Below are 21,324 nucleotides of genomic sequence, written 5' to 3' on the forward strand. Positions count from 1 at the left end.
AATGATTGAGGGCTACTCAGATATCCGATGGTCACGTAGTGGATTTCGATGGCTGCATATTCGGACTACACATCGGATCACAGAAACCGGCAGTGGGCGTTTTTTATATAAAACACCTCCTGCATAATTTCACACAGCAGCTATGTGAATAGCATCCTTCTCTGAATCAGCCTCAATGTAAGCTAAAACCAATAAGTAGGGTCTTATTTGGTACAATTATTTTAATTTTCACATCTGTGTTCATGCATTAATTTGATTCAGAAATGCCTCAGTCTAAAACATATATGCACCATAATTTGAAACAACTGGTCTGGAATAGGGATCAGTGATCCTTATGGAGAAATTCACACATCATTGATATGTTGTAGGCACGCTAACGGCTACATACAATATATCCATGCAGTCATGGACCGCTTTGTGTCTTTCCCATAGCGATCAATGCTCCCTATTCCAAGTAAATATACTTTCACTTTGCAGCTATTAGGTCTATGACCATAGGTAAGTGACCACATGTTAATTCCCAACAATATATCTTAGCAACATAATCATGGCAAGTTGTGAATCTAATGGCAAGTGGATGAAGTCTTTGTCTGTCAGTCATTGTGCCATTTAGTTATCATATGGGGCAAAGTGGACAGCATAGTGTTCAGGTTGTGTGTTGAAATCTTGATTTAAGAAATCGTGGGCAGCGAGCTGGTAATAACATAACAGTATTCCATTTACCAATACGTAGCAGCGTATTGGTGTGATGCCTTGTGGACGATTGCATACCTGACTTTAAACGGACAGTATACATTCACTCGATAGTACCCCACCATTATTAGCTTTTATTTATATGTTGCACACCACTGTACTTGCGAGAAGAACATGTACATTTTACATTTTGATCCTCCAGTATACTACTTTTTTTTTTTTTATTTTATAGTCAGGGTCATGTGAGACCTTGATACAACAGAATATCTTTTTACATTACAGTACATACTGAACTTTATCTATAACCTTGAAGAATCTACCTCAGCCCAGGAGACCGTAAATACTGCGACAGTTAACAGTTATAAATTGTAAACAGTCAATATAAGGCAGACTGTCATTTGAGGATAGGTAACCTTTGGTATTTTTCATACCCCATCCACCATGATGCACAGCAAACTAAGAGACTTCAGCTGTAGTTTAGAAGAGGTGTGATTGCCATATAGTCTTCAGGACCTATGTAGAATCTTTATGTGTAATAAATACTCAGGTGATAAAATATGTAACATAGATGGTGAGTTCTGATACTGTGGCTTTAGAGGGGATTATAATATGGAATAATGTATCACTTATCGTTATAATAATCATGCCTGGTTTGTTCCACACCAGACACACAGCGTGTGAGCAGAGGTGCTCTCTCCACTTTTCCTCTCTGCCAATGACTCAAACTGCGATCGTGGCCTGGGTAAGTGTCGGGGGGTTGGGGAAGGAGAGACCAGAACCCTTGACCTGGTGAATGCTGGGTCTAATATGCTAGTAATAGGGAAAATCCTTTTCATATAAGCCACAGAGCTATCCTTATTTTCTGGAGCCTCCTACATTTATACTATGCGAGGACATGTAATACCCTTGTATTTTAATCTAGATGGTATAATAATAATAATCCATGCACTCTTACTCATGAAAAAAAATATGTCAACTTCTCTCTACATAAAAGAGTATAGGGATGTGTGTATATCTGCATCTTCTATAACCAAGTAGGCTAAATGGACAATTACAAAGCACCAGTCTGTGTAGTAGTTCCCCCAATAATGTTGAATACATTGAATTCTGCTTATCAGACCTTTCTTGCACATTGCCAGCATCTTAGTCCGGTGTTCTTTATATCTTTTCAAGGATGTCACTCATTACATAACAAAATGTTTTATTAGTCAACATTTAGGATGGTTTGGGAGAGGAAATTAGGAGAAGAAAGCATACAAAAAAATAACTAAAAAATCTCACAAATAAAAACAGATGGGTTGTGACAATATACCAAACATAACCTCTCACAAGGAAATGGGCTCCAGAATCCTAAACCGCTGGTACAGGTCCACATACATTTTCAGCATAAGACTGAAGCCAGCAGGAGCAGAGGCGACTACATGATGGAGCTCTCTGTAGTGTCACGTCCACACAGTGACGGTGTAAAGGGAAATATGTCACACATCGAGTGTCCTAAGTATACATACTGTACATCGTCCGAACATCACGCAATAAAGTCCAGAGGTCTGTTGAACCCTCCTTTTCGGTTCATGTATTGCCTGCATGAAAGAGGGAGAACATAGGGTTTACAATCAACATTAACAGACCCGATAAAACTATAATGTGGCTGTATGCTCACACCAATAAGTTGGTCTAAAAAGTAAAATTCATCTTTAGGTTTTCAAAAAAAATGTTTGTTTTTTTTTTAAATTATTTATCTGTTTTAGTAGTGACCCATGACATTTCTGCAGTGATGCCCCACATTTACCCAGGAAGGTCTCCAGAAATACAGACAATATTGTTTTTCTATAAAGTAAAGCATGAACCAAGCGCATGCCGACAAGGAATTGAATCATGCTCTCTCTCTTTACCTTGTTTTGGCAACGAGAAATATAGAACCTACTTTACTTCTCATAAATGTTGATTATATAACTCAGGGATAGGGATAAGTTATTTGTAGAAGAAAAGGAATGCAAATAATCTATTATGTTGGAAGCTATCCTGCAGTGTCTATCATAGGAAAATTACAATTTGAATGAGATGTGCCCCAAATGGCTAAATTATGAGGAATACTTAGTTTTCCTAGTCAAAAGCGATCATATTACACTGATAAAGCACGAGGCTAACAAGAGCAGCACTACAAAATAATGCCGCCCAAACCACAGGGCTCTCGCACTCCAAGTTACTCATCAGATACTGACCCTTGATCACTAATTAATGCTCCATCCTGAATTTCAGAGCTCCGTCACCTCCTGCTCTGCCCACCCACCACCTCGTGCTCTGCCCACCCACCACCTCGTGCTCTGGACACAATAAAGTACTGAGGTGTCAGAGACTGAATGTCAATCTTCTCTGATTCCTCCAGCAGTAGAGCTAAGCAGCAATTAGGAGGGAAGGAAGGAAGGAAGGGGAAAGGCTCTAACACATGGTGGGGTTGTACACAGGACCTCTGTGGTCCTGCGAGTGGTCACACTACAATTTTAATTCTGGGTACAGTTTATTAAAGTAAGTTTTTTTCTTTAAAGCACAAGAAAACAGGTGTTTAACATTGATATAAGAAATCCTGTATAATAGAGAGCTTCATATTATACCTGAGACGACTATTGCGTTTATACTCCACCATATTTTTCCAGAATAAGGTGATGCTTCTCGATCTGGTATAATTATATAGCTATTCAGAAGCCAGATCTCCACTGAGTGACTGAGCAAAAATTATTTTTTTTTTTTCACCCGAAATTCACTTTTACATGCGAAAATGGGTTTTCGCGGCTAACTGAACCCCCCCCTGAATATATTTTACATTGATGGTTTAAATTCAATTTTTTTCCCCTTTTTTAGAGTTAGTTTTTCTAAAATAATGCTATGCTACTGCTATTCGCCTTGAGTTTCCATGACCACAGAAATGGGTTACTGTAATTGGCCTTTTACAGTAAATTTATGTCACGTACATTACAGATGTGCCCTCATACACTTTCTGCCATTGAACCAAACATCCCTTCACAATGCACCAGGTGCCGCACAGCTTGGCTTGCGCAGAGTGTCTTTTTCACTCACAATGTGAGTCATAAGCTGCACACACACCTAAAGATTTTCTGTCCAACCATCCAACTAGTTGATTGGTTGGAATGAAAATCTGGTAATGTATGACAGCAAATGACAATCAGCAATTTGCTCCCAAACGCCGGAAAATGGATAAAAACTGTTGTTTGAACAAATTGTTTTGATCAAACATTTAACAAACTTGTCTGACGACCATTTTCATCTGTTTTCTGGCATTTAGGAGCAAATTGCTGATCATCAGTTACTCCCATACATTACCAGATTCTCATTCCAACCAATCAACTAGCTGGATGGTTGGACAGAAAATCTTTACGTATGTATGCAGCTTTAGTCACAATCTGTATATGAAGTGCTACAATGCAGCAGCTTTCTTTTCATATACAGACAGATGCTCACAGAAATATAAGTGCTGCATATCACATTAATCAGTGCAGTCACGTGAAGCGGTTTTGTCACATCCAATTTGCAACTAAGACGCACATTTGAGCTAAATACACGCTACACCACTCAACGTGGTTCACTAGCGACAGGCGTCTCGCACTACATGGTGTTCTGAGGCTGGACGTATGAAGACATCTGTACATCATGATTTCACCAATGCAGTTATTAGGACATCAGGCCAGGCCAAATTCAGTGTTCTCACCTTATTAAATTTAGGTCTAGCTTGCTACTTTTCTCACAAAGGATCATTGTTATCACCTGGAGCCCATACCCCGAGTTGTAACATTATCTTCCCAATTGCATCTATTATTATTTTTGTTTAACTCATCTGGGTTACTATGAAGAACAGGCATTAGATGGAGGTGCAGATTATAGACAGTCTATAAAAGAAAATAATTTAAAAATCATGGTACAAAGGCATTTTGAGTATGCATATTTTACCTTAATCAAAATGGAAGTAAGAACTTAGAGGCTGATTCAGACTCGCACGCAAGCGGGTCGATGGTCGGGCAGTGCGCACGCGTGGCTTGTGCAAGCCACGGAGCAAGTGAGAACTTCACTCGCTCGGGGCTCACAGCAAAACGGGGCGGCTGTCGATGTTGATCGACAGCTCGCCCCGTTTTGAAGGCGGGTCAAGGGGGTGGCTGCACAAACAGAGGCGTTCCTGACGGAACGCCTGCCGTTTGTGGGCGGCCCTACTAACATCACACGTGATGTCAGTAGTGAACTTCCTGCTCTATTATAGCACGAAGTTCACTGGGGCTTGTGGTGGACGAGACCCTACCACAAGGGTCTCATCGCAAGCCTGATCGTCGCGGTCACCCACAGTTATGCGGGCGGCCTGGAGGCAATTTTTTTTTTTTTTAAATCCACCCTGATTCAGGGCGAGCGCTCGCAAATGGCGAGCGCCTCTGAATCAGGACCTTAGTTTTATTTGACTGGCACCATGCTTCATTACCCTGTGCTGTACAGGGGCCCTGCTCCTTTCACTAACTCTCCGGTTTATCTGTACTCCCACATGACACCGGCCCAGTAAAATGTATTCCTGCCATAGGCTAGCAGCACATGGGAGCAAAGGCATCTCACTATGTCTGTCCCACATGTTAGGGTTCCAGTGTTATAATATGCAGGCAATGAAGACACCTGGAATCGAAGACAGCGGCAGCCTGGATGATCGAAATCCCGCCAGCTGAAGGTAACCTCCCCCTTAGTGCCTAACCTCCCCCCTATTAGGTTTAGGCACTAACCCCCTCCCCCTCCCCACACCCTAAACCTATCCCTCCCGGGGGGGTGCCTAACCCTAAGCTCCCCCTAGTGGTGCCTAAGCCCCCCCTCCCATCCCCTAACCCTCCCGGGGGGTGCCTAACCCAAAGTCCCCCTGGGGGTCCCTAAACCTAATACTCCCCCCGCGGCTAGACGCCAAGACACCCGACACCCGGCATACCTTTGTTAGGTAATGCCGGGTGTTGGGATTCCGTAGTGGGGCTAATGATAGGCGTCAGGATACGACGCCTATCTTTAGTCCCATGTCGGGATGTAAGTGTCGAGATATCGGCGGGTGGGATAGCGCCCGCCGGTATCCTGACTGAATCCCCTCTAGCTATACCATCCTAAGCATTTGCTTAGGCTGATCTAAAAATCAGAGCCAAGCACAAAGATGAAAATACATATATTAATCTCTAGGCATCTTGAAAACTAGAATGTACTGCATTATTTCTGTGGCGTCAGGCTGCAGTAAAATGGGTAAGTCCCTTCCACGTCTTACAACAGTGATTAAGCTATGAAGAGCCAACCTACATGTAACGTCTGCAGTTCAACCTGTCACTATGGAAGCGCTTTCAATGCCTAGCACCTTTCTAGCTGCAATCGGCCTATTCAAAGTCTACTATCATGGCCTTTTAAAGATGATTAAAGAGTCAAATCATATATACCAGCTTATTACGGTCTGAGAGCAGTGGTAGTGATGTTTATATAGAAAGCAAAGAATATGATAAGACAACAGAAACAACTTTCTTTGATTTGCTATAAATAGATAGAGATAGATAGATAGATAGATATATATATCATCCATCAGGCAGCGGCACTCGTCGGACTTCCAAACCATGAGGCAAATAAAGAGACACCAAGTGTTTCAACGTTTCGGGTTTATTTCAACCCTTTGTCATTCTTGACAAAGGGTTGAAATAAACCCGAAACGTTGAAACACTTGGTGTCTCTTTATTTGCCTCATGGTTTGGAAATCCGCCGAGTGCCGCTGCCTGATGGATGTCTGTCTGAAATTTTCCATTGCTGGCACCCCGGTTGTCTTATTACATGGAGGGAGTGCCAACCTTACTCTCTCTCTATATATATCTATATATATATATACACATATACATACACACACACACACACATATATATATATATATATATATATATATATATATATATGTGTATGTGTGTATGTATATATATATATATATATATATATATATATATATATATATATATATATATATATATATATATATATATATATATACACACACACATTATAGCAATGCCCATATGCTCATTTCATTAGGTTAGATGTTGTGCTAGAATCATACCTGTATTTTCTCTTTTGGGACACATTTATGGCATATGCATTGACTGAGCCGTCTACTTTCCTTCCCTGAAAGATAATAGAGTAACTGGGGATTAAGACATGCACACATTAGAGGTCACTAGCACTGCAAGACCTGAAGACAAAGGACCAGGCCAGCCCCAGGATCCCATTACATGGGGACACTGGCTAGGTATTGATTACTGTGCTGTAGAGATTCAGATTAATGATGGACACAAATAGATAGAATAAGGACACACTCAGGCACTGAATTGAGCCGTTAAATACTCTGTTCAAAAACATTGTTAACCACCTTAATACTGTATAAAATATAATGTAAGCAAGTAGACCATTAGACACACAATTTCTGACAAACGTTTGCTTGGCTTTGTGAACACTATGCTGTAGGGAGACTTTGAGAATACCCTTTGAACACTATAAAAAACTGGATAACAGCACTGTAAATTACAATATATAGTAACATTATGCACATAGGCTCATTGCATTAGGTTAGATGTGGTCTTTGAATCCTTCCTATATTTTCACTTTTAAGAAACATTTTACTAATGCAAGGAAACGTCACTTGTCTACACCACCCTGACCTCTACTCCACCCAGAGAACTAGAATCTCTTCAGCTGACTCAGTGCTCATCTTCACTACCCTGCAACAACATGCTATTACCCTCTGCCATTTATTAGCCCCTCTACCTTCTGCAATCGCCATCAAATGGAGAACCCCTACACCATCCTGAGAACCACAGCCAACCTCTTCACCCAACTCAGGAAGTATGGTCTCTACCCCGAAACCACACGCTATAGCACCTGCCATCTAATATTCACTGGATATTCCATTCCGACATCTACTCCACCCTGAAAACCAGAAACTCTTCCCCTGACTCAGTGCTTATCAACTCAACCACATGGTATAGCATTTGCCATCTAATATCCACTCAACCCTTTTGTAATCACCATTAACTGGACATTCCTTTCCTGCCGACTTGTGAGTCTCCATTCCACGATCGGTAACTGCATTTAGGAGTGGCCATTAACCAGCAATGGTTCACCATCGATGGCAGAAATCCAATGGTTTTCCTCCATCGATGACAGACTGGGAGACAATGGTTTTCTTTATTTCCCCGTTGGTGCCAGGGGCGATTGGCATTCGCCCCCCAGCAGGGATAGCCATTGATGGGTGCAAACCTTCAATGGTGGGAATCACTGATAGCACCATCGATGGCCAACCCTAACTGTATTATCCAACAGCCCTTGATGAGATCAGCAGTTATCCTCTTTATCCTCCAACCAATCTGTCCCCATTCTACATTTTCACTCACCGAACTCCCTAATAACAGACTGCCATCACACCACCAAGGACCTTCACTCTTGCTTTAAACTACTGATCTAAGACGTGCCTCTACTTCACTGATTGCTTTCCATGTATCCCCCCACACCTCCAAATTACCTGGTCCATACCGAAAGTGCAACGTCCTACTTGAACCTACGGTCTCTCTTCACCCCCACCTGTAGAATGTAAGCTCTCATACTGTCTCATGTCTGCCAACTAAACACATTTACCTCACATGCCATGTGGTTTGCCGTGTTAATTGAATCTAGTGTTCATTCTAGCACCCTTTACATAATCAGTGTGAAGGGCATTTTAATTTTGAAAAGAAAAAATTTATAAGCGACGTTTTGCTACAGTAGCTACAGTGCTAAATCACATCTAAAATGTTGCTCTTCAAAATTAAAATATGCCATCGTCACTGATTATGTGCAGGGTGCTAGAATGAACATGTGTGGAGCCATATAAATAAATGCTGATCTTTTCCTAGCCAGACTCACTTCTAAAATGTATTTTGATTGTTTTATATGCAAAATCAGCCTAGTTGCTGCAATCTTCCACTGCTCTCAGTCCCTCAATTGGTTGCCTGTATTTAAGGAATCCAATATAAAATACTTACACATAAGGCCATCACCAAAAGTTAAAAAAAACATACAGCTCTTCAGTTATCTCAAAATGCCTCCCAACTTGACCCATCCACTCTACGTCTGTTATCCACACTCATTACCCACAGACTGCACCAACTCTGTGGAATGCCCTCCCTTTTACAAAAAGACTTTCCTCCACCTCCAAACCTTCAAGAGCTCCATGAGAACTCACCTCTTCAGACGGGTTGTGTACAGGATTTCATCAGTCAGAATCCTGACACCGCCATCCCGATTGGGTAACAATCCCAACAGATGGAGGCAAGTATACCCCTTCCCCTACTCCTCCCTCTCTGCAGCCTAAACCTAACCCCCCCCTATGCAGTCTAACCCTCTCCCCCAGTGCCTAACCCTCACCCCAATACTTACTATTGGGATGCTAGCGGTCGGGATTCTGACTGATGTTGGAATTCCGGCGCTGGCATCCCGATAGCCGGGATAATAACTACATCCCCTTCAGACGAAGTCCTAAACCAGCCTGTTAACTTCCCTGGGCCATTGATTACCTCCCTTCTACACAGTTCATAGAAAACTCAAGTGTTTTCTTTCTATATGCAAACTACCCTACAAACCCCAGACAGATTGTAAGCTTGCAACCAGTGCCTGCTTACATTTGTCTGTTTATACCAAATTGTATTACTAGGTTTGCTCCCAATTGTTAATAGCTATGAACTACGTTGGTGCTACATAAATGGGTTATAAATAGTACAAGCTAACAGTCACGCACATATTGTCTGCATACAGAAAGCACTTGGGTTTTTATTTTCATAGCAGATAGAACATGACCTTTTTTATCCAGATACATAGTTCACCATGCATTATGTACAAATGATTACCTAAAATATAACCAGGTTTTCTTTAAAATGGGGGAGTTAACGCACATTAACATATATTATTCCAGTTTATCTCCTAAATGCTTAGTCCATGTACCTCTATTGTTACACACAGACAACCCAAAATTAGGTAACATACTAATCACAGGTTGCCAGGCCATACAATGCACCAGAGAATAGACATGTGGGAGCTTCTTGGTGATGTCTACACAAAGAAGGAAGCAGTGACAAAAGGTAAATTATTTATAATCAGAGGGGGAAGGGGGCAAGTTGGAAAAATTTACATTCAGAACCCTCATTATTACATCATGATGCATTAATGTAATCACCAAGAAACTGGGATTTCATATAGGAAGTAGGGGTGAGCGGGTTCGGATTTCTGAAATCCGAACCCCCCCGAGCCCCCCCGATCCGAGTCCGATCCGAGTCAGGCTCGACTTTCCCGCCTGACTCGGATTCTGAAATCGAGGCAAAACGTCATCTTCCCGCCTTCCGAGTCTCACGGGTTTTGGATCCTATATAAGGTACCCGCGTCGGCGCCATTTTCTCACTCGGCTGTGGACAGTGAAGAGGGAGGGTGGGAGTTAGGGCTGGCTGGGCTGTGTAGTGTAGTGTAGTGCAGAGTAGTGTTGTGCTGTGCTGCGCTGTGCTGCTGTTGTCCACTACTTCAAAGTCCATAGGGGCTGGCTGTGTTGTGCTGTGCTGCTGTTGTTAATAGGGGCTGTGTCCACTACTTCAAAGTCCATAGGGGCTGGCTGGACTGTGTTGTGCAGTCAGTTGTCCATAGGGGCTGTGTCCACTCCAAAGTCCTGTGCAGTGTCCCAGTCCTAAAGGGGTGCTGTAGTGTTGTCCAGGGGGTGCTCTGTCCATCAGGGGTGCTCCCCCCAAGTGCTAAAAAAAATAATATTTTTTGTGTGTTTGTGAATTGTGTGCGCAGTAGCCGCACGTGCATCAACAAAGTAGTGCCAAGCGTGCGCCTGTGTCATAAGTAAAGGGCCGGCTGGCTTGACCATTAAAGGGTGCTGTAACCCCCAAAGTACACTCCAGTCCAAACCAAAAAAAAAATGATTTTCTGTGTTTGTGACTTGTGTGCACTGTGGCTGCACGTGCATCAACAAAGGAGCAGCGCCAAGCGTGCGCCTGTGTCCCATAAGTAAAGAGCCGGCTGGCTCATTTCTTAAAGGGTGGTGTAACCCACAAAGTGCACTACTCTCCAGCAAAAATAAAAAAATATTTTCTGTGTTTGTGTGCGCTTTAGCCGCACGTATATATCAATATAACATAAATGGAGGACCAAACTTTCTCCGATAAAAATAAAATAGGGAAAGATCAAGAACCACTTCCTCCTAGTGCTATTGCTGCTGCTGGGAGTTGTTCATCATCCCAGAGAGGAAGTAGGAACACCACTACTTTTACTAAACAATTGACCCTCCAACAGTCCCTAGCGATGAGGATGAAGTACGACAGCAGTCATCCTGAAGCAAAACGTATAACTGAGGCCTTGACTGCTATGTTGGTGTTAGACGTGCGTCCAGTATCCGCCATTAGTGCAGTGGGATTTAGACAATTGATGGAGGTAGTGTGTGCCCGGTTCCAAATCCCGTCTAGATTCCACCTGCATCCTCAAAGCAGCAGCGACAAGCGTGCGTCTGTCTGTTAAAGGGTGGTGTAACCCTCAAAGTGCGCTCCACAAACAATAAAAATATTCTTCTTTTTTTTTCTGTCTTTGTGAATTGTGTGGGCTGTAGCCGCACTTGCATCCTCAAAGCAGCAGCGATAAGCGTGCGTCTGTCTGTTAAAGGATTACATCGGTGACAGCATCCAAGTAGGCATGTCAGACAGTCCGTACCTGTACTGGCAGGAAAAAGAAGCAATTTGGAGGTCCCTGTACAAACTGGCTCTATTTTACATGAGTTGCCCCCCCTCCAGTGTGTACTCCGAAAGAGTGTTTAGTGCAGCCGGGAACCTTGTCAGCGAAAGGCGTAGGAGGTTGCTTCCACAAAATGTGGAGAAGATGATGTTCATAAAATGAATTATCAACTCTTCCAGGGAGACCAGCCTCCAGAACGTACAGAGGGACCTGTGGTTGTGGATTCCAGCGGGGACGAATTAATACTCTGTGAGGATGAGGATGTACACAACACTGAAGAGGGTGAGGAATCGGTGGATGAGGAGGATGAGGACGACATCTTGCCTCCGTAGAGCCAGTTTGTGCAGGGACAGATTAATTGCCAGCTTGTTTTGTGGGGGCCCAAACGAACCAATAATTTCAGCCACAGTCGTGTGGCAGACCCTGGCGCTGAAATGTTTGGTTTGTTAAAGTGTGCATGTCCTGTTTATACAATATAAGGGTGGGTGGGAGGGCCCAAGGACAATTCCATTTTGCACCTCTTTTTTTTCTTTGAATTATGTATAGTTTGGGGCCTAGTTTTTCAAACTGCCATCCTGTCTGCCACTGCAGTGCCACTCCTAGATGGACCACGTGTTTGTGCCGCCCACTCGTATCTCTTAGCATAGTCATCCTGCTACTTCGGTGCAACCTTTTGGACATAAAAACACTATTGTGAGGTGTGAGGTGTTCAGAATAGACTGGAAATGAGTGGAAATTAAGGTTATTGAGGTTAATAATAGCATAGGAGCAGAAAAACCCACAAATTCTGTGATTTTAGCTGTTTTTATGCTTTTTTTCAAAAAAATACAGATCCAAAACACAAAACCCAGAACCCAAAACACGGAAGGGTGGTTTTGGCAAAACCAATCCAGATCCAAAACACGAAGAAAGATCCAGATCCAAAACCAAAACACAAAACACGAAAAGTGGCCGGTGCACACCCCTAATAGGAAGTAAGCAAAATATGAACATCTGCTTAAGCAACACAAGGAATTGTAATATAATATCACTGACTTTTTATTTTTTATAACTCCATTCAAAATGAGGAATGCCCTATAAATTATATAATATTAAGCCAGGTGTATTCCTAGTCAGATATAAAATACAGACCTAATTTAAATACGGATTGAGTCTCCTATATCCAAAACGCTTGGGACCAGGGGTATTTTGTAAATAGGAATTTTCGGTATTTGGAAATATCTTGGGAATGGGACCCAAATCTAAACACAGAATGCATTTATGTTTCATATACACCTTATACTCACAGCCTGCACGTCATTTTATACAATATTTATAATAATTTTGTGCCGTAAGCAAAGTTTGTGTGCATTAAACCAACAGAATGCAAAAAGGTTTCACTTTCTCAGTCATGCTTCAAAAAATCCGTATTTAGGAATATTTGTGGGAGACTCAAACTGTATACAATATGGAAGAGTGAGATTTAGTAGCAAAGTATGGAAAGGATGGTGGGGATAATCATGTGAATTAGGATTCATATAAAGGCTGCAAAATATAACTATCCAAAATGGAAATCATGTTAAACAAGCAGGGGATAGACCATACTAATGTCATACACTGAGATTTACAAAACAATTGCAAAAGACGACAGATCTACTGAGTGACAGAATTCTATACAAGACAGCACATACATACATACATAGGGTATTGAACACATCAACATTTTTCTCAGTAAATATATTTGTAATGGGGCTATTGTAATGAAATGTTCACCAAATGTCAGCAACAATCCATGCAATCCGCACATGCAAAGCAATCAAACCATAGATGTCCATAAATTAAGTTATGTGTAATGTGAAATGACACAGGGAAAAAGTATTGAACACGCTTACTGAAATTTATTTAATAGTTCGTACAAATGACAGCTTCAAGATGCCTCCTGTATGGAGAAACTAGTCGCATACATTGCTCAGGTGTGATTTTGGCTCATTCTTCAAATCTTGAAGGTTCCGTGGGCCTCTTCTATGAACTCTGATCTTTAGTAGTTTCCATAGATTTTCAAATCGGATTCAAGTCAGATGATTGGCTGAGCTGTTCTAGCAGCTTTATTTTCTCTGAAACCAATTGAGAGAGTGTCCTAGGCTGTGTTGGGATCATTGTCTTGCTGAAATGTCCACCCTCATTTTATCTTCAGCATCCTGGTATATGGCAGCAGATTTTTATCAAGAATGTCTCGGTACATTTTTCCATTCATCCTTCCTTCAACCATATGAAGTATGCCAGTACCGTATGCTGAAAAACAGCCCCACACCAGGATGTTCCCACCTCCAAACTTCACTGGTGGTATAGTGTTTTTGGGGTGATGTGCAGTGCCATTCCTCCTCCAAGCATGGTGTGTATTATGGCATTCAGAGAGTTCACTTTTGGTGATAGCCTTATGTGTAAGTATTTTATATCTGACAAGACTATATTCTCCCAGTATTTCACAGGCTTGTCCAAATGTTCTGCAACAAGCTTTATACGAGCTTCAACATGCTTTTTCTTCAGCAATGGAGTCTTGTGTGTTGCGCGTGCGTACAGGCCATGCCGGTTGAGTGCATTATTTATTGTTTTCTTTGAAACTATTGTACTTGCTAATTCCAGGTCTTTCTGAAGCTCTACACAAGTGGTCCTTGGATCTTGGACTACTCTTCTGATAATGCTTTTCACTCCTCGGTTAATGGTGAAATTATGTTATTACCACTTCCGGATTATGGCCCCAACAGTGCTCACTGGAACATTCAGAAGTTTATAAATCCTTCTGTAACCAATGCCATCAGTATGTTTTGCAACAATAAGGTTGCGAAGGTCTTGATAGCTCTTTGCTTTTACCCATCATGAGATGTTTCTTGCGTGACACCTTGGTAATGAGACACCTTTTTATAGGCCATCAGTTGGGACTGAACCACCTTATATTAGTTTGCACTGACAAGGGGCAGGATTGCTTTCTAATTACTTGTGCATGTGTGGATTGTATGGGTTGTTGCTGACATTTAGAGAATATTTCATTACAATAGCCCCATTACAAATATATTTGCTGAGAAAAATGTTGATGTGTTCAATACTTCTTTTACCCGCTGTACATACATAAATACCTACATCACAGGAGCAAACGTAAAAACTGGGGAGCGATATAAAAAAGTACTAATTGTCCCCTCGTTTACAGCAAAACAAGAACAGAAAAAACCTGCATGGGACATTTTAAAAAGTTGCAGTAATTCAAATTTACAATAGTATAGGCCCGTTTGTGATAAATAAATACTACACAATGCAACCTGTTCCATGTATTTGTCTTCACTTCCCAATTTTCTATTCAGTTTTAATTTTGAGACATTTACATTAAAATGCTCCTAGTAAACTAAGGGGAGGAAATATCATGGCACTGTTGTGGTTCGGATGTATACAAAGGGCCCTAAACCTACCCGCCGCCCCCCCAGGTGCCTAACCCCAACCCCCCCCCCAACTTACCTTCGGGATACCCACGGTCGGGATGCTGGTGCTGGTATTCTAAGCGCTGTAATACCATAACCTTAACAGTAGCGATGTGCCGCAGAACATGCTGCAGTGTCCCACTGTGTACATATTGCCAATTACGCTGACTGAACACTGCATGTTTACCTGCACACCTCTACAGAGTAAGAAAAAACTAGCGATGTTGCTGGCTGCAATGTGCCATTTCAGAACGGTACTGTACATCACGACCAAGAGCCGTATTCAATTTGAGCGGACCCGCGATACTTTTCCGCCTCCCAGGCTTTTCGCCTACATCGCGTGTTTTGCAGGCGGAAAAGTATTGCGCGCGTATCCTCGTATTCAATTTGAAAGTACGCATAAACGGGACCCGGCGAATCTTAAACAAGCGGAAAGTACTGTCAGATTTGGGGTAATCAGCCTGACACCCCCCAAAAGATGCTCTGACATGGGGGTTAGCTATGGTTACCCCCGATTTGGCTTGCTGAAGGTATTTGGGGATTTTAAACGGGCTGACTAGCGTTTTTGTATACGTGGTGCAGAATAATTTTCAGCTGCAGGATGGAAACCCGCCACCACGGGGCCGTCGAGCCGCTCCCCCCTAACAGCTAAGATCCTCACAGCTCCAACGGGGGACCGATCTGGAGTGGAATTGATTCCTGGCAGCGTCAGCCCGACAGCTGAACAGATCCCGCCAGCGGCAGGCTGACAGCGCTGGAAATACCGATCGTCGTAAGGTAATCACTAACCTAACCCTCCTTAGGGATGCCTAACCCTAATCCCCCCTGTAAGTGCCTAACCCTAATCCCCCCTGTAAGTTCCTAACAATAATCCCCCACCTTCCCCGCTGCCTAACCCCAAGTCCCCCAAGGGGGTGCCTAACCCTAAGTCCCCCCGGGAGCCCTTCGATCGGGATGCCAGGCGCCTGTCTCTCGGCGTCGGGAAAATGACAGGTGTCTAGAGATAGACGCCTGACATTTAACCCACGTCGGGATAAAGCAATCGGGATCATGTCAGCCGGTTTCCCGATTGCATCCCATCTGGAGGTGCTGCGGAAAGACACCAGTCACAATAAGTTACTGAACGGCTGTGTCCCACCCTTGCATCAGGTGGCCATATGTACGGCAAGGATAAAGTTGGTGTGTATTGCTGGGCTCAGCTCCCTCACCTGCTGTCTTTCATTTGCCAGTATCGCAACAATGGAAGGGGCTCCTGAACTGAATTGCAGACTCTTGTCACATTGCTCACTTTCTCCTTAATGACTGGGGCAGTCTGTAAATTATGCCATTTAGAAAAGTAATTATCCTGCTCAGTATCCCACATTACAGCTCTAGACAGTGAGGAATATATCTATCTATAATGGGAACCTTGGTATGATGCACAACATGAGACTATACCTATCAGCATGTTTGCATTAACACATGCTCCATAACATTTTTTGTTCTGCTTTAATTGCAGCCTGAGGCCTCCCTCCCTAAACCCAGTAATGCCGTCCCTTACCCCTCTCAGCCCCCAAGCTCTACCCCAACTGTTACCGGTCCCCAGCACTGACAAAGCTGCCACCTTCCCCCACCCCCAGCACTGTCCCAACTGCTGTCTGGCCATAGACCCCTCTGTGGAGCTGATTCGGAGATGTACGTTCGTTGTCTGATGAACGTACATCTTCGATTGTTAAGGGTCTGCACACCCACATGCTGCAGTGTTTGGGGGGCGTGCATGGTGACTGTTCCCGGAAACGGGGGCGTGACGACCCAGATTTCTTGGAGGAGCTAGGCTAGGGTCTGCTTCGACGGACGCAGATTCCTGGCCTCTTACGTGGCCAGCACCCGGTCAGGCTGCGGGAAACTTCAGCTCCTGCAGCCTGACCAAAGCAGCAATCATAGGCACAAACCGTTGCAATGGTGATCTCAGCATGTGACGTCGGTCGCAATGCTGAGATTGCAAATGCAGCAAAGAGGTGTCGGACCAATCCTTCGGCATTTGCATCTGAGATGGACGGAACTGCACAGCCGCTGGTGTGCCACTCTGCAAATCCGCCCATCTCTGAATCAGGCCCTCTGCTCCCAACACTGCACCTGTTGGCTATGTGAGATCAAGACAAAGCATTATCTGTACTGAAAATATTATATGAATGTGCCTTTCCATAGTTTATAGTATGCGTAGGGCATAGACGGTTGTGTGATGGCATGAGGCGTTTAAAAGCATACATTGTGAGGGGACCCACAAACTGTGGAATAGGACCCCAAGTTTTGTAGTGAGTGGTCCCAGGGACTAATTTTAATTCCGCTCAGTGCGATCACTGATAATAATACAAAAGGTTCTGAGAAATTCTTGATTAGGAAAAGTTTGGAATAGAGACCCATGCCCCTCTGACTTAAGGGGAACAGAAGCAATTGCTCTGGCCATGGTAATGTTTTTTAGACAATATGCAGAGCTTCTTGTGCTGCCAAGTCTGATTAAGGCCTAGACTGTACAAAGACACTGGTGAAACTAACCTGTAAACATTTCTTATATGCTCTAAAATCCACAGATCTTTGATGGAATGTTTCCAAATGTCTGCATATTGTGCATACTGTTAGAGGGGGCTGACAATAGCTGAGGGTTTCTTGGGGTTTGCATACCTCTTAGACCTTGAAAAGGCTGTCTGGGTCTAAAGGAAGAACTACTACAGGGGGCATTGCAAAAGGGGCTGTAATACAGGGTAAAATTTCATAAGGGGCACTACTACAGGGGGCACTGCATTGGTTTTTATTAATAATAAACCTTTCAAAATTGCATATAAGACTTTTTTTTTGTTGCGGCCCACACACTTGTAGACCTTGAATATTCGGCCCGGTTAGTATTTTGAGCTTGACATGCCTGGTGTAAAGTAATTTCAGCCCCTCTTTAGCATGACCAGTCCTGGCGCCTCTAGATAGCACTGTCCCCAGGCATGCGCAGAAGCACTGCTTATGTCCAGACACATAAAATTTGAACATCTCCACAACTGCTCCTGTAGGCAGCAGATTGGTGCACCCGGGCCGCCCAGCTCATCTTGGGCATGCAACATGGGAATGTGTAGCCAGAACCAAAAGGATTGGTAAGCACATTCCCTGCCTGCTTAGCTAGAGGCAGGGAGAGACCCGTGTGAAGTAGAGGAGTCCACTGTACACCTTCTAAAGAGGGCAATTTCAACTACCTATTTATCTATAAAGAGATATGGTGTGGATTGAAAGATCTACAGTAAAAAAGTAGATGTTAGACAGTCAATAGGTCGACCGGGACAAAAGGTCGACATATATGTTTTTTTTTTTCTAACCCTCCCCTTGGTGCCTAACCCTCCCTCCTGGTGCCTAACCCTAAACGTCGGGGTAAGAGCCTAACCCTAACTAAAAACAATTTCATGTGTCGATCAATTTCATGGCAACATGTCGACCTTCTTACACGTCGACTTTTAATGTGTCAACCTTTTGTCCCTGTTGACCTATTGACTGTCTAACATCTGGTGTCTATCTAGACATTGTCTACCTTTTTATAGCAGATCTTTAGACCGGATCCCAAAGAGATGACCTACTGTAGAGCAATATTGCTATGGAGTATGGAAGGAGACATACAAAATGATCAGAAAAGCTCACCAACCACTAAGGAGGTGCAACTAATTTCCAAAGTCTTGCGTTTGTTATTAGAGTTAATACAATAGATTTTGACTGTATTAGTATTTGTTCTAAATGTCGCTTATGTAATGCTTTATCGATCCTTCAATAAACAACGTAGCAAAAAGAAAAACAAAACACCAAACTCACTTTCCCTTTTGTATATAAAGCTAGCAGCTCAACATGGATAATAGTCCTTAATTATATATGTAGCTTATTAAAAAAAAAAAAAAAAAAGAACCAACAACTTCTATTACCTTGGTGGTATCAAATGAGCCAAAACCCATCACCTTCATCATTTCAATCTCTTCTTCTGTTTTTCCCTCAAGGTCCTCCTCTGGGTGGAAAAAATAAATAAGAAAAATATAAATAATAGAAAAGAAAGACATAACTTGTAAACTACATATATATCAATTCACTAATATTAACGTGCAGACACTAGTACATTACCTACAACTGTATAGTAAACAAGATGAGTGCAAGATATCTATTCACTGGCGGTGATCGCTACACCGCAGTTTTCCCCACCTGCAGGACACTGCGGCCCACGGGTGGGGACAGCATCCAGCAGGCAGTTTTAGCGGGGCGCCACCAAAAGGGGTAGGGCACAGCAGACCGCTAAAACAGCCAAGTGGGAATGCTATGCGTCACTAACATCTCTAATACTTAGGGCCTGATTCAGACCCGCTCATGAGCGCTGAGCGCTCACAAGCAGGTCGATGTTGGACCAGTGCGCATGCGCACGAGGGAGCCGGCGCGGTCATGCGCGAGACCCATTTTGCGACGGGCAAGCCGTCGCTATGGGTCTCGCACCAAAGGGGGCGTGCTGTCGATGGTGAGTGACAGCAAGCCCCTTTGGCGGGCGTGCCGGGGGCGTTGCTGCCCAGACGGAGGCGTTCCCATGAGAACGCCTACCGTCTGGGGCCGGCCCCACTGACATCACAAGTGATGTCAGTGGGAGTGCTTTTGGCTCTGATAGAGCCAAAAGCACTCCAGGGCTTGAGGCACTGAGACCCTACCACAAGGGTCTCGTCGCAAGCCCGTCCGGCTCTGAATCAGGGCCCTAGTTCCTTAGTATTTAAGAGTGTGCGCCTGCATTATTTGTCCCGTTTTGTACTACAAGTCGCAGCATGGTAGAACCTCATGTTTAAAATGAGGTTGTGCAGACCAAACCCCCTCCCCCTTTTCAATATATGTTTGTATATATTGTACACTTGAAGGCTGAGACTCCTTCTGCTTGGTATTTGCAGCACACCCACCTGCCCTTGTGTTTTAATCAGCACAGGTTCCTACATTGCTATCTACTACTATTATTAGAATGGGCACTATTATAGTTAAGTCCTGGATAAATTGACAATGTGCTAGGGATGGAATAGACCCATCTTATGGGGTTCACCTTTACGTGGTGAATAGCCAGTTAGGTTTGCCCAAACATGTACTAAGAACCTCACTTATACTCCATGTTAATTGAAGAGTTTAATAGGATTATTTTGAGCATCATTGTTCTTAGCAGGATTGCACAAAATTGGATTTTTAAAAAACAAAACAAAAAAAACCTGATTTGATTTAAATAGGATTTTTTTATTAAAAAAAAAAAAAAATTTAAATAAACGTTTAAAACATTTACTTAAAAAAAAAAAAAAATCCTATTTAATTCCAAAAAATCTGATTTAAATCAAATAAATCCGTTTAAAAAAAAAATAAAAAAATAAATAATCTAATTTTATGCAACCCTGGTTCTTAGTACCTGCATTTTCGCCCCCTGCATTGTACTACAAGTCTCAGCATGGTAGCACCTCTTATGTTTAAAATTAGGGTGTGCAGTCCAAGCCCCCTCCCCACTATATTTATGCCAGACACATTTTTTTCTTACTTGCAATGAACTCATCATCTATCAGATAAATTTACAAAAAAACAAAACCCTCTGTAATACAGCAGAAACCGCTCCCTGCAAAGGAAGGAGAACCAGCCAGTGTTTGCAACGTGTCCTAATGATAGATGTCGGACATTTATAAATTCTCTAGCAATAGTACAAATCTTTGTGGCACACCTATATCTTGACACCTATATCGTGACAGAACATGATGTCAGGCTTTAGTATATGAAGTCATGTTGTATACTATAACAAAAATCCAACTACAAATTAAGCAATTCATTCCAACAGAACAATACATACACTTATGACTACCCTCCTGTGCTCCTTTAATCCTAGTCTTGTGGAATTTAAACATGACCACAGGATTCAACTTTATGAATTAACTATTATCTGTAGAATGACCCCATTTTTATTATGAAAACAACTCAAATTCAGACAGGTGTATAGGTCAATGCGGTCTGAACATATGGAAAGATTAACTGAACGGGCTGTCTCCATAATTTTGACAAAGTTGGGCCTAGAACCCTCTCTCCGCTAGAAACGTGGATGCTTATATTAAACAGTCATGTACAAGTTTTGTTCAAGTCCTGAGTGTCCCACCTTTTACTTTAGTGTCATGTTTGCTGCATGGCCAGTGCGTGGATAGCTATAGAAAGACCTACAGCAATTATGTGACTCGCAGGTATTGTGATTGAAGCAAAACGAAAAATCCCAAAGCTACACCTCTCTGCATCGCAATCAATTAAGTTTGCCTGATCATCTGCAATGCATCAGTTTCGAACCTCAGGCATCTCATGAGATGGGAAACCAATAGTAGGGAGAAAGTTGGAATTAGAA

General features: G+C 42.8%; 1 protein-coding gene across 1 annotated transcript in view; it reads right to left on the reverse strand.

The window, feature by feature from the left end:
* Positions 1-1,877: 1,877 nt before the first annotated feature.
* SNRNP27 (small nuclear ribonucleoprotein U4/U6.U5 subunit 27) overlaps positions 1,878-21,324 on the reverse strand; it is a 31,996-nt gene continuing 12,549 nt past the window's right edge. The window contains exons 4-6 of the mRNA XM_088470885.1: positions 18,869-18,948; positions 6,806-6,870; positions 1,878-2,273 (exon numbers count right to left, since the gene is read on the reverse strand). Of these exons, the coding sequence (XP_088327011.1) occupies positions 2,219-2,273; positions 6,806-6,870; positions 18,869-18,948 (200 nt within the window). The 3' untranslated portion in view covers positions 1,878-2,218. The remainder of the gene's footprint in view (positions 2,274-6,805; positions 6,871-18,868; positions 18,949-21,324) is intronic.

Source organism: Taudactylus pleione, unplaced genomic scaffold (genome assembly GCF_031769625.1).
Source record: "Taudactylus pleione unplaced genomic scaffold, aTauple2 ptg000105l, whole genome shotgun sequence".
Classification (NCBI taxonomy): Eukaryota; Metazoa; Chordata; class Amphibia; order Anura; family Myobatrachidae; genus Taudactylus; species Taudactylus pleione.